Source organism: Ananas comosus, linkage group 14 (assembly GCF_001540865.1).
Source record: "Ananas comosus cultivar F153 linkage group 14, ASM154086v1, whole genome shotgun sequence".
In the NCBI taxonomy this organism is placed as follows: domain Eukaryota; kingdom Viridiplantae; phylum Streptophyta; class Magnoliopsida; order Poales; family Bromeliaceae; genus Ananas; species Ananas comosus.
Window position 1 is genome coordinate 5751038 of NC_033634.1, and position 17522 is coordinate 5768559.

The following is a 17522-nucleotide window of genomic DNA, read 5'->3' on the forward strand; positions in this document are numbered from 1 at the left end:
AAAAAAGTTAATATACTATTATTTAAAAAATATATGATTAAAAAGTTTCAAAATTTAAAACATATTTATAAAAAATAATAAAATTTTAAAATTATTTAAAAATATAAATATTTTTTGGACCAAACTACCCTTCCTAACAATCAAATTTTTGACTGTTGGGAGGGTATTTTGGTCCAAAGAGAACCAAAAGCTAACTCCCAAGGGTTTGCCATAGCGGATCCTCGGGAGAGCACAAGGCACACAGGCCCGGCTACCAACTCCCAAAGCATTGGGAGTTGGGAGACCTCAAGAGCCGGGCCGACACGGCCTATACAGACCGTGCTGTACCGGCCTAGGGCTCCTTTTAGGTCCAGCACACAGGCTGGTGTCGTGCAAGACTATGCCGGGCCAATGGGCCATAGGGAAGCTGCCCAGCACGATCTGGTTCATCCAGCCTAGTCGGTTGAGCATGAGTGCTACAGTACTCGTGCCGTGCCTCAGCTCGGCCTAATATCATGTAGTGTCGGGTAGCCCGCAGGCGGTCCGATCGTTTTACACCCTCGGAAAGAGGTGGGGCCACCTGTGGAAGGGAAGAGAGAGAGAGTAGTAAAAAAAAGTATTGAGAATCCGTCACATGAAATGAGCAAATACATGCATGCTACGTGTACATTTTGAAGGTATTGTCAAATTATATAGTGTAAGATATAGTGCAATATATATATACGGCTCGGTTTACTATCGATTTGTTTTCGATGATAGAGCTTCCAAATTGATGATCGGCACCGTTAAACATGATCTAAACTATTTAAACTATCTGGAAATCAAATTTCACATATTTTCGATATTGTTCTCTTGTCCATAAAGTGAACAAAAGAATGAATGGCTGGAAATGAATATCCTTAAAAAACTGATGATACAATTTTTATATTTGAGATTTAGAGTCTAGATCTTATTTTAAATAGTTTAAAGAATTTTTTAACAAAAATTTAGTTGATTTGAACTCTTCTATACCGTTAAACGAGCAAACACACCATATCGGCCATTAAAATTATAGATTTTGTGACCCTTTGATCGTTTAGATAGTGATGCCAAAAAATCATGAAATTTGATTTCTAGATAATTTAAATGGTCTAGATCATGTTCAATGGTACCGATCGTCGATTTGGAAGCTCTATCATCAAAAATAAATCGGTAGTAAACCGAGCAGTATACTACCGACAGTAGCCCAGGCAAACTATATATATATATATAGAACTAGGCTAATATACTATTAATAGCACCAAGTCATTGGTGTTACCAAGTTTTTGGCCATTGGATTAAAAGATGTGCGGTTAGGATGATGTGGGCCTCCTAGGGTTGAGTGGGTGGTTGGTTGAATTGTGTGATCTAACGGGTGAAAATGATCAAAAGGGTAGATCTAACGGCGGAAAATTTGGTAACAACACCAAGTGCTTCGTGCTATTAATAGCATAGCAGCCGAATTATATATATATATATATATAATTTATCATTAATAATTATTTTGAAAAAATAATTTTTGACAATAACATAACTGTCCAAAAGTTAACAACTTAGAAACTTCAATAGGATAAATCTGTAATTTTAAAATTGTGTAAGCGTACATATAAAATTATCTCTTTATTTTTCGGAAGAAGCTACTTGTACACCGAAAAAAGGTTCTAAGATTTAAAAATCCTTTAAATTTTAGGTAAAACTATATAAAACTTATTCAAAATATGGACCATTTTGATTTGACTATCCGATCTTTTAAAATTTTGATTTTTGTATATAATCTTTCAATTTGCCTTATTTGAATCGGCAATTTGACTTCAAAATTTAAGCTAATTATTTATTTTAATAAATTTATTGTTTCAAAAAATGTATCAAATATATTAACTAAGTTTACAAAAATAAAAGAAATATTTAAATTTTTAAGTCAAAGTGCCGCTAACTGACTCAACAAATAAATTGAAAGATTAAATAGTAAATCAAAAATTTGAAAGATCGAATATATAAATCAAAATAATTTATAATTTAGATAAATTTTACACGTTTTATTTTAAATTTAAATATATCTTTTTAAAAAAGTGATTACATATTGACTTTTATTACGAGAACTAAGATAAAAAGGGAAAAATATTTAAGCACCTAGAGGTATACAACTTGCATTGCTCTTACTTTTTCATCTGCCATTTTAGTATAACGCTTGCGGGGACCCCACAGCGAGCCGTCACAATTTCGAAAACACTACGTGCACCGCGTTCAATGTCGCACCTCAATGGACGGTCAAAATGACTAATTCGTTTTGATGAACGGGTCGTATATGCGAAGTTGAAGATAAAGCTATGCACCGGGTGCACGAAATAACTAGTCACTAAGATATTATTATCGCAAAAAAGTAGCAGCCACACCACCGCAACCCAGCAAATCCACCGCCTCGATCGTCTCCTCCTTTTTCTCCTCCTCCTCCTCCTCTTTCGTTCTCGATCTAAATTCCCCGAATCCTCCGATCTCGGATCCGATTCCTCACACCTTCGAGTCCTAGATCCCCTCCCCCGATCTCCTCGCTGCGATCGCCGCTTCCGAAATGGTATTTGTCCCCTTTCTTTTCCGATGCGTCAGTTTGGGTTTGAGATTATGATGAATTTCGCTTGTATCGTCGATCGATCTGGTGTGTGCTGCGCGATTTACACGTATTTGTTTGTTCAGATCCATGTGATTCCGATCGGATTATGTTTTTTTTTATTGTGGTTCTCTTAGGGTTTGTTGGGGATTAGATCCCTCAGTGTTTTATCCCAAGTTTTATCTCGTGATCTCAACTTTTACATCCTTTTTCGTGAGGTTTGTAGCGGTTTCTGTAAAGGAGTGGCGATTTTTCTCAATTTCCCTTTTTTTTGNGGAGGGGGGGTGTGTGGTTTAAACGTTCTTTGGGTATTACTTCAAATAAACTGGCGATCTTTATCATGTAGTCTAGTAGATGATATTGGTTTACTGTTTTTTGCGATTCTTTTATATGCTTTATTTATCTTTCGGTGTCATCTTTGCTGTTTCTATTCCGCTCCCCCTCCCTATTTTTGGTATATTTATTTTTCAGTTAAATGTAGTGTATAAATTAGCTGGAATCTGATTTATCTTTTATGTCTCATACTTCACAGTTCACATTTCTTTTCCAACAAGTGTTTTACTGTTGATTATAAATATAGTCTTGTTATTTTGGATGTTCAGATTTGTCATGCACTCGTTCTATTAGATTGTTGTACCACCAATTCAGCTTATCGTTGTTCCCCTTTCTCAATGCTTTCGTGTTGATGTGCACTATTTTAGTTGGATTATGATAGATATCAGTAAATCCGTTGATTTGAGGTTGGATTTACTGGATTTTGGTTACTAAAGTAAGAAAATTTGTCTGTCTAAATATGCCGTCTCTGCTTATTGTGGAATCTAAACATGGCGAAGGTAAATAGGATGATAAACGATTGAATCCAAGTCAACTGCACTTCATTCCGAACAACATATTTCAACCTCAAATCCAGTTAACCTGAGTTCATTGAATCACAAAATCAATCCAATTATATATTGATTTGGTATCAATTAATGTTTAAAAATGTTTACAGGCCAACGCAGCGTCAGGAATGGCTGTTGATGATGATTGCAAGCTGAAATTCCTCGAATTGAAGGCGAAGAGGACTCACCGCTTCATAATTTTCAAGATTGATGAGAAGCTGAAGCAGGTTGTAGTGGAAAAGCTTGGCGAGCCATCTTCAAGCTATGAGGATTTCACTGCTAACCTCCCTGCCAACGAATGCAGATATGCAATTTATGACTTTGATTTTGTCACTGAAGAGAATGTCCAGAAAAGCAGGATCTTCTTCATTGCATGGTAACTTTTTGTTTGTTGCTTGCTTTCTTTCTTTCTTTCTTTTTTCTTTTTTCCTCCTCCTTGTTCTTCCTAGTTTTCCTTCTGTCGAGAAACACTTGATGGTGAGGCTGGCAAACCCTACCTGTACGGTGAATTGCAATATCAAAGCATACAACATTGAAGTTGACCAAGCAAAAAAATTCTATATATCTACTATCTATTGCATAACATTATTTTCCAGGTCCAGTACACTCTGAGACATGCCCCTTCTACAGACTTTAAAAGGCCAACTAAAAAAAATAAAAATAAAACATCTATATGAGAAAATGTATATTTTGGAGCTCTGCACAAACATGGTGGAAGTTTTGTGTTTATTCAACCAAAAATAAAATAGAGATTCATCACCAAGTCTTCTGAGTGCTACAGATCCACCAGGAGGAGGCATGAATCTTGTTTATCTTAGTATGTGGATAGGTTGAAGCTACTTCACATCTGAAGTGTCAGCTTTCTTTCTTTTTCTCACCAGCCAAAGCTTTTTTCTTCTTTAAAGTAGACTTCAAATCTAGCAGGTGCAGTGTATAATATTATATTCCCCCTCATATTTGTTGGCAACTAGGCTATCAAGGTGGCTAGGAGCTTCACAGGCAGAGAGACCCACCAGCTGCCTAGGCACATCCTAGGCATTTTAGTGGACCAGCTAATGATTCATGCAGTCATCTAAATAATATCGTGGAAAGTTCAAGGGAGGGAGGGGGAATTATGTTTCATTTCTAGTTCATAAGTTCTCATACAATTGAATCCATCAATGATATGTTATAACAACTACACTCTGTACTACGTAGTACTTCATTAACTAATTATCCAAGAGTCATCACTCAAAGGAAGAAATTTGAGAAAACAAAGGCAAGGTGTGAATTTTATGCCCACAATAATTATTTGTTCAATCTCCTTGTTTTACACTTATTATCTTCATTACCTAACCTTCTTTCTCAAAATACAACTAATATAGTTAGTGTAAATATATAATATTCAGATTTCATATGAAAATTTTAACTGTCTAAGCAATGACTAGTAGATTAGATGCTGCTTAGGTGGCTGCCTTACTATGTTGCACAGACACAGATAAGGGCTACCGATATGGCGATATGACAACTTTCGAAAATCTTATATACGATATCATCGATATGTTGGGGATACAATTATAGAAAATTATTCTTAATATATATTATAATTATTTTATGTGTAATACACGTTAAAAATACTTTGGAATCTTTGGATAATTAGTTCATGTATCACAATAATTGATTAACTTGTGTAGAGATATGGACATAGTAGACTTTTGTTCATTAAGAAACAAAGCTAATCAGGTCATCGGTAATCTTGAGGTTTTGTTGGTATGAATTCATGTGCAAGTGTCATCTCAATTCGGAAGAGAGATAACTTGTGTAACAATTCTTTGATCTAGCAACTTGAGAATGATTTCATCCGCAATTAGACCCTATATCTTGCAAGACTCCATCATGTATCTGCCAAGTATCCAACAAGTATCTGGTATTTTTTTTGAATATTTTTTTAAAATTGGATATTCTTATCAAGTATCTTACGCGTATCGGGTGTGTATTGTGTGAGTATCGATATCCGAAACGTATCTGATATGGATATGATAGCTAAAATGTAGTATCTGTGTACCATAGTTGCTTTATGATCTAGGTTTCCAATTTATTTAGAAGGGCTTAATCAACAACTATTTGGCTATTGCAAGGATTTAAGTGCCCAACCCACTGTGCTAGACCGTGCCAGCAAGATATCGGCAAAATACAGCCCCCCTGTCAGTGGCACAACTCAAAGCCTCTTTTCCTCAAAATTAGCAAGTAGTTCAATAAAGTGCAAAAGATTTGATAAAGATATATCATAAGCAATTAGAATATATTGGTGTCATAGAAAATAATTATTTATGCCATAGTGTGTTGGCACATAGGTATTTTCGTGATTAGCAGACATTGGTACTGCATGGCATTCAACGTGCCTTACGGTGTCAACAGTTCTCGACATGACCTTATACTGCAACACTTAAATTCTTGAGTTTTTTGTTGCTTGGGTGTTTTGGGCATATAAAGCACCTAGGAGGTACTTTTGACGGCCATTTACTGTGGTGAGACCGTTGTTTTAATTGCTTTCTGTTTTAGTTGCTTGTTAGGACTCATTGTTGGCTTGCCTCCAAATTGAGCATACGACAATCATGCGGCTTGTCACAAATGAAGCAAGCAAGGATTTACTTGCTCAACCTGAAATCTCTAATTACGGTGGTTGGTAAGACCTAAGATTTAATGTGTGACTGTGTTCAATTTAAGAGCAGTCTTAACTGGTAATTACAACAACAATTAATGGGATTGAAGTTTTACTGTCTAATTTAAATCACATGTATGGAAGTAAACTTGCCTATTTGTGGAAGTTGAAGGTTTCCTGTTTGGCTAGTTTTGGGCTTTTTGCTCATTAATTTCAGCTAATTGCCTTCACCTAATTTTCCTTCTGTTGGATAGGTCTCCTGACATTTCGAGAGTGAGAAGCAAGATGCTTTATGCCAGCTCAAAGGACAGGTTCAAGAGAGAGCTAGATGGTATCCAGGTGGAGCTGCAAGCTACTGATCCTTCTGAGATGGACCTCGATGTCATCAGAGGCCGTGCCAATTGAATACCAGCAGCGGAGGTATTCTCCCTGCACTTTGGTTTGGTTTGGTGAATGTTTATAGTATGTGGGAGGGTTGATTTGGTCGATATAATATGGCTTGTTGTCTATGTTATAAATACCTTATTGCTTCTGATGAATCTTTATGCCATTTGGAGGTCATGCAAGTTGAGCATTCGCAGTGGAGATGTTTTCCCTGTGCTTTGCTAGATTTGATTAATGTTCACACTTCATGGAATGATGGATTTGGTAGACTATATGGCTTGTGTAGGCTATTAAGTACTTCTTGCCCTATTGGAATTGTTTCTCACTTGAGTTACATGTGTTATATGTTATTTTCTGTTAACTTGTGGCATGTGTATAGCTAGGTAAATTACATCAAGTAGTCTCAAATTTCATTTTGGTCCTTGAACTTTTATGTTTGACCTTTTGAGTCCTCAAACTTTGAAACTTGTTACAGTTAGTTCCTTAGAGGAAAAGTTGTTTGACCGTGCCAAGGTGTACGTTCCATGCATCGGAAATAAACATGCCTCCATCCATCTCATACTTTTGAGACAACAGTCCCACGTAAGTTGAGGTATGATTTAATATGAGAACGGATCAAGTTTTGATAGATGCATGGTGCACCTCTAGTAGTATGCAAGGACAAGGATGAAAATTAAACAGTTTTGAGAGTTCGGTTGTCAAATGTTGAAGTTAGAAGTTCAATGACCAAAGTGAAATTTCGACCAAAAGTTTGGGGACTAGTGGTGCAAGTTACCCTTTTCTACTTGTAGTTTGACGCCTTCATGCTGTATGATATCCCAACAATTTGTGTCTCAATTCTCTCAGAACAAGAAAACAAAGCAATTTGTGTCTCTAGCCAAAGTATGCAACGGTTCCAGTTTGTTTATGGTGTTGAGACGGATGCTGGGCTTTGTTATTTTGTCCCTGTCGTTTTATGCTTTCACTCATACCTTGTGTCGTTATTTTGTGCCTGTCGTTTAAACCTTCTTTTGTTTTACCAATATTTCGTTTAATCGGTAGCTAGAAATTTGTGTGCCTGAGATGGCACTGGAGTTTGCTTTTGAAGGTGAAGGAGATAGAGGGAAGTGGAGTGGGTAGTAGTGGGGTGGGCATGGTTTGGTTTTGCTGGTTTAGATTGAAAATGTCTGATCTAAATTTTTCTGACTTGTTTTTGGAACAAAAGAATCCCTGGGGTGGGTTTGGTTTGGTTTGGTTTGGTTTGGTTTGGTTTGGTGGGTTCAAATTCAAATTGAAACTGATTGACCTAAATTGGTTTTAACACTGTTAAAGCCAAAAATCAAGCTATTTACTTTAAAATTCAACGAAGTCTAATAAAATTTTTTTGGTTTGGCTTCAGTTTAGTTTGTTGATTTGGACATATAAGTTTTAAAGATGGTGCACGGCAAAACCCAAATTAAATTGAACCTAGGTTGTTGGCTCGGTCTGGTTTCTTCAATATTTGTGTATTTTGGGTTCCCTGTTCTGCCTGGGAGGGGGTGCTGTTAATTGTTCTGCAAAAAAAAAGATGTTCAGGCCCTGTTTGAAAACGCGAATAAAGTATTTCCTTTTATATATATTATACGGTACGAAGATTTTTTATTATGATTGTAAAATAGAAATACTATCAAATGTTTAAAATAATAATATATTCAATCTTCAAGTTATAAATCATATGGTAGATGAAATATACTACTATCCTATCAATTTATAAATGTCAAGATCTTTAGGTGGCGTTTGGTTCGGAAACAAAAAGGCAATAAGCCTTTCTTCTCTTTTTTGTTTTCAAACGCTGTGTTTGGTATTCGAGAACAGTAATTTTCAGTCTTTGAAATATGTCGGTATAATTTAGTATCAGATTGAAACGGCTGTTCTACCCTTTTTCTAGAATAAGTTTGTTTTCAAGTAGGAATAAAGTTAATTAAAGTCTAAATTTAATTTTAATTATGCTATTAAATTATTAAATTAATTTAATTAATATATTTAAATTATTATCTATTTTGCTTAAATAGGAAAGTAATTAACTAATTTATTATTTATAATTAATTAGCTAATTAATTATTAATAATTTAATGCGTTTATCTATAAAGTAATATTTATATTAATCAACCATTAATATATTTGTTAATCTAATTTTTTTTTTTGCTAGTTATCTAACTAAAATAATTTACTAACTAATTAAAAAGTTAAATTATACTTTATATTTAATTACGTAATTAACATATTTTCATTATCTTATACAATATTCTGAGCTAATAACTTTATTAATTTATTAAATTATTTTTAATTAATATTTTGATATTAATTAATTAGATAAAATATTTTTAATTTAAAATTATAAATTTTATTCAACTTGTTCCAATCTAATAATTCAAACACTATTTATCTTATTCCTACGAATAATTTAATTTTCATCCAGACATAAAATTGGTCTATTTATACCTGAATTTGTATTTATTTTTAGAATAAATAGTTTTTATTTATACCCGAATTATATACAGTTTCAATGAGCAAAAATTGAACTCTTATGTTTTAATTATAAAAGATAATTTTTATATGGAATATTTTATTATTAGATAACTTATTTCGACATTCAACCAAAGCTTTAATGCGGTTGAAATTGATGCCGCCATTTTATAGAATATTGGGGTGTGTTTGGTTCGATGTCGGAGTCGGAATCGGAATCAAAATAAGCTGGAATCGGAATCGGAATGACTCATTACCTAATTCTGTTTTATTCATCACCTGAATCGGAATCGGAATAAATCATTTCCATTGTTGGTATTTGGTTCGAGGGATATAAAAAAACGTAATCAAATTAATATACTAACATTATCTTTATAAATAATATATTAATTTAAATTCAAATTAAAAATTAAATATTAAAAATTTACATCAAAATTTTGAAATAATGTTAAAATTTTAAATCTATTTTTTTTTTAAAAAATAAACTTTGAAGTTGAGTGGATAATTCAAAATATGAAACTAAAATTTGATTTATTCAAATTCAAACTTAAAAATTACAATTTAAATTTTAATTTGAATCCATAAATTTAATTTAAGTTTGAAATAAAATTTGAATAAAACTTTATATAAATTAAAATTTAATTTAAATTCAAATTCATAAGTTAGATTCGAAATATTTGATTAAATCTTAATTTTTAATTTAAGTTTAAATTAAAATTTTAAATTATATATTTAATTTTTAAATTTTAACTCATATTTTAATTAAAAAAGTTGAAAAAATAAAATTAATCCGAATAAATATTCATTCCGTCCGGATTAAACTACCAATTCGGCCTCCTAGGCCGGATTGAGAAAAGAGGTGATTGGAAAATTTTCATTCCACTAGAGAATCGGAGTCGGAACGGGACTCCCGCATATCAAACACCCACAAACGAATTTATCCATTTCGATTTCAATTTCAGGATGAAAATGAAGCGAACCAAACACGCCTTTGGAGTGATGGAGTGATTTTGATTGGATTCAGTTCCACTTCATTTCAATCAGGTGAGCTATAATGGTTGTGGGATTCGGCCGTTGTACTTCATTTCAAGGAGGTGAGAAGCTATAATGGCTGTGGTCGTTGGTGACAACCTTCAATAATTTCCAAGATTACAATAAAACGAAAAAACTCGCTGAAAAAGTTAAGAGGAGGAGATGTAATGGTTGTATACGATTCTTAGCGAGCGGGGACGGGGATTTATGTTCGGCTCATTTCATAGCTACATCAAGTCAAAAAATTCAACAAGAAATTAAGAGGATTAGAAATAGGAGTGTAAACGAATCGAATATTATTTAAAAATATTCATATTCGTATTACCGATAATATCCAAGTCCACATAGAAAATATTCGGATTCGATCGGATACGATCTGATATTCGAGAAAAATGGATATGAATCAAGATATCCGGACTTTTAGTACTATTATTTTTATATTTTTTTTATTTTTGGATCCACCCGTCTTGCCCGCTCGGCCCACCCAAATTCTTTTCCTCTAAAGTGATCGCTCAATTGCTCTTCAACGAATGAAACCTAATTCTCAAAATCTATCTCTATTTTTCTCTCTACAGCAACAGCTCTCTCACCCTACTCATTTCTCCGCTTTCTCACCTATTATCGAACCGATCGCGGCACAAGGTCCGCCGTCTGTGAAGAGGATGATGAGTATAATTGTTTTTTGCGCGGATGTAAGAGAAATTATTAATACATGTTGTGAGAAAATAAGGTAATTTTTTTGTGTTATTCGTTTATTTTATAATGAGTTATATATTAAAATTGTATATTTTATACATAAAAAAATAAAGTGAGGAAACAAAGATAGAAAAATGAAGTAATTTTTTATTTTTCTCATTTATCATATATGTGCATATTAATGTATGTTATTATCTGAATACGTATATGAACCATATTCGAATCTAAAAAAATATCCGACCATATCCAAATCCGTTTTTAGCGGATATGGTAAAAAAAATTTAGCATCCGACACATATTCGTATCCGAATTCGTATCCGAAAAAAATAGGGTAAACTTCAAATACCACCCTTGTGGTTTCGCACTTTCTCATTTTAGTACCTTATGGTTTAAAGTGTATTTAGTGTCATGTGTTTTCATTTTTATCTTTTCGTCAGCTTCTCCGTTAATATTTCGTTAAATTATATACAAAAAACTTCAGATACCCTACCTAGGTTTATCGAATATTCACTTTAGTACCTTTTAGTCTTAACTTTGTCACTGATTTAACGAAAAAAATTAGTGAAATTAATAATAAAAAGATAAAAATGAAACCACACGGGGCTAAATTAATACACTTTAAACTACAGGGTACTAAAGTGAGAAAGTGTGAAACCACATGGGTGGTATTTAAAGTTTTCTAAAAAAAATATGAATGTTGATATAGTTTTGTCAATTGTTTGATCATATCCGATCCGTTTTTCACCCTTAGGGCTTGTTTTGTTCAAGAGTGGAATTGGAATGGATAATGGAATGAGAATAAATTGGAATGATAATTGGATTGCTCCACTCCCCCAAGACGTTTGGTTCATTTATATATATAAAGAAAATACTACTCTCAAGTTAGAGCTATGGCAAAAAAAAATGAATTTGTTTTAAAAATTTTTATGCAAGAAATTACAAAAAAATGCCTTTTTTTTAATGATGAGAAAAGAAGGAAGCGATCAATACAAGAAGAGAAATGATGGATAAGATGGAGAAACGTTGGGCTGAGCCTGAGAAATAGGTGAGTATGGGCTTGGGATTGAAATTTCAATTCGGGCTTGGAGATCGGAATCAATTTGTAAGCTAATGGATTATTCCCATTTCGATCAGGAATGGGAGTCCCAAATCGATTCATGTGAACCAAAACAAATTAGCAGGATTTGATCAAACCGATTCTCATTCTAGATCCAACATATACGAACCAAACATGCCCTTAATTAGAAAGGATATATATATATATATAGATAGATATATATATAGGCTCCTGTGCTCTCAAAAGCATAGTAGCTCCTGTGCTATTAAACTCTCCACCCTCCATCTTGATAGATGGAGGGCTGAGATTTAGAGACCACCCAGTAATTGGTTCCACTGTTATGGGAGTTAGGATCAATAGAGCCTAGCACAAAGCATTTTTCTCTCTCATCTTTTCTTTACTTTTTTTCTCCCTTCTTCTTTTCTCTCCTCCCTAATATCTCTTCTTCCCTCTCCCTCTTCCTCTACTGTGGATCTCCCTCTCTTGTGGATCTCGCTGCCACTGTCGCCGGAGAAGAGATAGCCCTTCGTAAGGTATGCCCTCTGCCCTTCTTCCTGATCTACCCCTGCTTGAAGCTGCCTCGCCACCCCGACTTGAACCAACCACCTCGCCCCTCGCCTGAAATTGCCGCGCACCAACTCCCCCACGCATCGCGCCTGAAGCATCAGTGCCTTCCCTTTCCCCGTGTCACGTCCCCCGTAGCTACCCCCGCGCACGATGCCCTCCGCGCCCCACCCCCTGTCGCCTGGGCATGCCAACCGCCACATTGAAGCATCCTCTAAAACCAAGAAAAAAAATAGAAAAAAAAATAAAAAAAGGCAAAGAAAACAGACAAATAGAAAAAAAAAAACAAGAAACCACAAAAAATAAGGAAATAAAAAAGAAAAAGAAACTGGCTGAAGTTACTCTCCCCCAAAATCGAAAAAAATTAAGTTTCCTTAATGCAACTTTTTTTTTCAAATTTTTCTCAAATCGAAAGAAAAATTAAGTTTCCTTAATGCAATATTTTTCAACTTAATATACCATCTACTCCTTACACGTCCCAGCCTGAAGCATACCCCAAAATCCAAAAAAAAAAAAAAAAAAATTAAAGCATCACCCTAAACCTACAGCCGCCTACTTGAGGCATTCCGCCGCCTAAAGCATCCCCTATCACGTCGCGCCTGAACATTGCTCGCACCCCCCTTGAAAAAAAAAAAAAATTGTTTGGTTATTATTTATTGGTTGAATAATTTATATATAATATATTGTAGATGGAAATTCGCAATTCACTAGAGTTAGATAATCAGCTGGAGAATATGCCCACTGAAAGCGCCACTAAAATTGGTTTTACATCTATTATCTTTGATACTAGTTGTCACGCCCCGAGCCCGCCTCTTTGGCCGGAATCGGGCACACCGACAGACCGTCGAACGGACAGGATTTTTTCTGTACCGCGGACAGAGTCTTCCCTGTACGTTCAAGGCGTCGCAATCAATACAATGTACGAGGTTCCAACCAGGAACACATTTCAATCAAAGATTGTATAAGGAAGTATCAAAAATATAAAACTATTAGCTATTACAAGCATTCATATCTCAGTTTTCATTTTACATTACATTCAACTGCCAAATGCAATTAAGTTATTACAATGTACTACAAGTTTATTACATTTGTGTTCTTTTCATTTCTATACCCCTAGGCTATGCCGACTTGGGGTACTGCTATCTCTGGTCTCAGAGTAGGGCGCTATCTACGGAGCTACGCCCTTGCCTCGGGCCGCCGCGCCGCTCACGTGCGAACCTGTAACACCCAAAAGCAACGTGGGGTGAGAACTAACTCCATAGTTCCCAATGGGTACGACCACCCAAGGGAAAAGCTCGACCAGGAGGTCCAAAGGAGGCAAACAATATGTTAGTTCAATAGATAGATATGAAATCATAATTTATGCAACTAACAAATATCATGCTTTGCCTCACAAATACGATAATGCCATTCTATATGCAATTTATGCAACAATTCAAGTAGATTAAATGATCCTACTATTTATTCTTAACCATTCTTTACTCTTAGCCATTCATTATCGCTAATCATTCTTTATTATTATTAGCCACTCTTTATCGCTAGCCGTTCTCTAACGCTAGCCATTTCTTATTATTGGCCGTTCTCGATTCTTTGTTCTTTATTCTTTACTAAGGGTACTCACATCTTAGCCATATTATACACATTTGCAATTCTTTCCTAAGATTATTTTACCTTAGCCAACTATGCCACTCGACTCGGTCTTGAGTCAATCAACTGCGGATAATCAGCGCTCTGTCCGGCTCAAGGTGAAGGAACTCTTATATGCACCTCAGACTTCAAGCTACAAACCACATCGCCCAATGGGTCGCCCAGAGCTGCGTACACCCGTGGTCAGGGATCCCCCAGTGGGAGAGGAACATGCCGTATACACCTGCAGCCGAGACCCCCCGATAGGGAGAGGAACATGCCACATACACCCTAGCACTCAAGATTCTTCCGGTGGGAGAGGAACATGCCACATACACCCGCGGCCAAGAACTATCGAGCTCATATGCTGCACTAGCAGCCGCTGCACTCGCAACCAGGATTCTGGAATCCACTTTCATAACTCGAGGGTTGGTCTCACCCTATAGTATCGACCTATCTAGGTCCAAGCCTTCACTCAACCTAAGTTAATACATTAGGTTCAATGACACTATGTTCATAGCCTAGGTTCATTAACACTAGATCCAATGTCCTTTGCCACCTAGGTTCATTTGATTCTAGGTTTAATGCCTCAATCACATAACCTAGGTTTACCTAACTCTAGGTTCAGTTCACAACCTATATTCACGACATTAGGTTAATGCCACTCACCTAGATTCAATTAACTCTAGGTTCATTCTCAACCTATATTCTTTATCACTAGGTTAGATGCCACTCATGATTCACCCTAGGTTCAACAACACTAGGTTCATATCCGACCTTTGTTTAGTAACACTAGGTTCGTTGCCATTCATGTCCAACCTATGTTTCACACACTAGGTTAAATACCGCTCGATCTACTTGGCATTCTAATTATCCCCATCGAGTATTATCATGCATCTTATCTAACATAATCAGCAATATGTTAATATGATGCTCTCTAACATAATCTCACAATGCTAATATATACCTAGCATGTATTCTACAATACATATAAATATTAACATGCATCTATCCACTAGCATATAGTTTCCATGCAACAGTATGTAACTATCAACTTAGCATAATTCTCATAATGGTACATGCACACACTTTCCATCTAGCACACTTACAATGCCAACATGTATATTCTTTCTAACATGATCTACAACATGTTACCATTCACTTATATGCTCTAGCATGTTCTATTACCTGTTAACATGAAACAATCACTAGCATATATTTTCAATGCATCAATATGCCATTATCAACTATCATCTAGTATGATTCACATGATGCTATCATGCATATATATTCTCCAACTGGTATTTAAATTCACATGCATACATTTCTATCTAGCATAATTACAATGCCATCGTGCCCATACATATGCATCAACAAGAACTTATATTCCACTTTGGCATGGAGGCGACCTAGTCGTTTCGGTAAGCACAACCCATCTGTTATCGCGTTCCGATTGCTTGTAGTCACTTGCAATCGGCCTACCGCGGCACCCGTTGTCCGGTTCGGCCCGAACTCGCACTCGACCACCAAACGACCACCAATCCGCGATCTGAAAATTAAATGTCTATAACTTGATACCACAATACTCCGGATCCGTTCTTGTGATTTTTGGACGTCGCCTCGGCCCTCCAGGCGGAAACGAAGTCGAAACGTCCGTTTCCTTCATAACTTCGCATAGGCTCGACAAATCGCCGAACCGACTTCGCCAACGCGTCGGAAATACTTTTAATTAGGTTTGTACAGGGTTAATTTAGATCAAACCCCATCGTTTCACAAAACCCCATTTTTGGAGCCCTAATAGTGCACTATAGCAACATATACTCTAAACCCATTTAAATCAAGCATTAACAAGCATGATTTCATCTTGAGATTCATCTAAAATCATTCGTAGGTCAATTAAACCGAATTCTAAGGTTCTACCATTAAAGGGTTTGAAGCTCACCTCAAAAGCTTCCTTTTCTTGAGCCAATGATGAAGAAGTAGTAGCTCAACTCCAAGCCTTCCTCTCCACCAAGCTTCTTCTCCAATTCCTCTTTGGTGGAGAGATTACAAGAGAGGGAGAGAGGGTGGTGAGCTAGAAGAAAAGAGAGAAAGAGAGAAAGACTCTCCCTTCTCTCTCTCTCGGGTTGAAACGCACAAAGGGGAAGGCCTTTTGTTACACAATAGCCCCCCCAACATCATACAATTTACATTCAGTTTAGCAGCTCAGGTACATATATTTTTCGCCTGCCCTTCTGAATGTTCGTTTGAGCTCAAATTTGATAGTCAGATTTGGTTTTACTTAACTTAATGAAAGAAATTTTAATCTTTCAGTTTCGACCACATTTGGTCACCGAAAGCTCTACCGAAATGTAATCTCTAGCAGATAGCAGTCGGATTTTATTTTTCATCTTCCGAGTGTCAGAATGACATGAAACTTTAAATCTAACATCATAAAAATATTTTCGACATAATCTCCAATTTTCATAATTTTCTGACACTGTGCATTTTCTGCTAAAATATTAGCTCCGTTTCTCACAGAAAATTCTAAATCTTCTGTTTTCATTCCGATTTCAGCACAAGTCATTCCTAACTTATATTTTATTTCTCTAAATCCAATAAAAATAGTATCTCACACTATTTTTATTTATTTCTGCTTTTATATCAAAATTTGGTATGTTACACTAGTAATACTCAAACCACCATTAATACTTTCGACACTGAAAATGAAATTCCATGGAATCATGATCCGAAAATTAGTGATTCTGATGGAAAAAATAAAATTCAATGGAATCATGATCCGAAAATTAGTGATTCTGATGGGAAAAATGAACTTTGATGTAATAATGAGTTAATAATTGAAGATGAACCGATGATTAATGAGCCATATATTGGAATGGAGTTTGGTAGTGCTGATGAATTAAAGAATTTTTATAATATGTATGCCTTTAAAACGGGTTTTAGTATCAAAAAGTCTAGTCAGTACAAATTTAAAAGGTTTGACAATATAATCTCAAACATTATTTTTACTTGTTCAAAGAAAGGATAACCAAACCAACCTACTCATAAAGGAGATGAGAATGCATCTTCGCAAATAAAAGGCACACTTAAAAAAGAAAAGCCTTGTAGAAGAACAGGTTGTAAGGAACATATAAGGGCAAGAATGGTCGAGCAAGGAAAATAGGTGGTATCAAAGTTTCACAATGTGCACAATCATGAATTAATCGTGAGTCCCTCAAAAAGCCGTTTCGGTAGATTGTATCCCAAAATCTCAAAAGATCAACGAGAAATAATCCATCAATTGAGTAAGCAAAATATTTCAACCTCTCAAATAATGTCATATTTGGTAGCAAAAAAGGGAGGACGATAAAATATTCACTTCACATGTAAGATTTGATGAACGAGGTTTCAGAAAAAAAAAAGGCTACTCGGATTTGATATATCTAATGCCCTAAATTATTTCTGTGAGCTACAAAGTAAAGATTTATCTTTTTTTTATTCCATTGATGTCGACGATCAATACATGACCCGCAACATATTTTGGGTTGACGGGAGAGCAAAAATGATTTACAAACA

At 35.4% G+C, this 17522-nt stretch overlaps 1 protein-coding gene and 1 long non-coding RNA gene across 2 annotated transcripts; one reads left to right on the forward strand and one right to left on the reverse strand.

Moving 5' to 3' along the window:
• On the forward strand, nt 2377-6844 carry LOC109720426 (actin-depolymerizing factor 7-like). The gene is made up of 3 exons (XM_020247531.1): nt 2377-2569; nt 3594-3859; nt 6379-6844. Exons 1-3 carry the CDS (start codon nt 2567-2569, stop codon nt 6527-6529), a joined length of 420 nt encoding a protein of 139 aa, XP_020103120.1. The 5' UTR covers nt 2377-2566; the 3' UTR covers nt 6530-6844.
• Nucleotides 13353-16127, reverse strand: LOC109720635. The gene is made up of 2 exons (XR_002219022.1): nt 15910-16127; nt 13353-13559 (listed from the first exon to the last, which is right to left on the reverse strand). It is a non-coding gene; the product is annotated as an uncharacterized LOC109720635 (long non-coding RNA).

Bases quoted from the DNA above. Each gene is read 5' to 3' on its own strand.
- LOC109720426 (XM_020247531.1), top strand. The intron at 3,860-6,378 runs GTAACTTTTTGT...TCTGTTGGATAG, and splicing joins AGGATCTTCTTCATTGCATG to GTCTCCTGACATTTCGAGAG.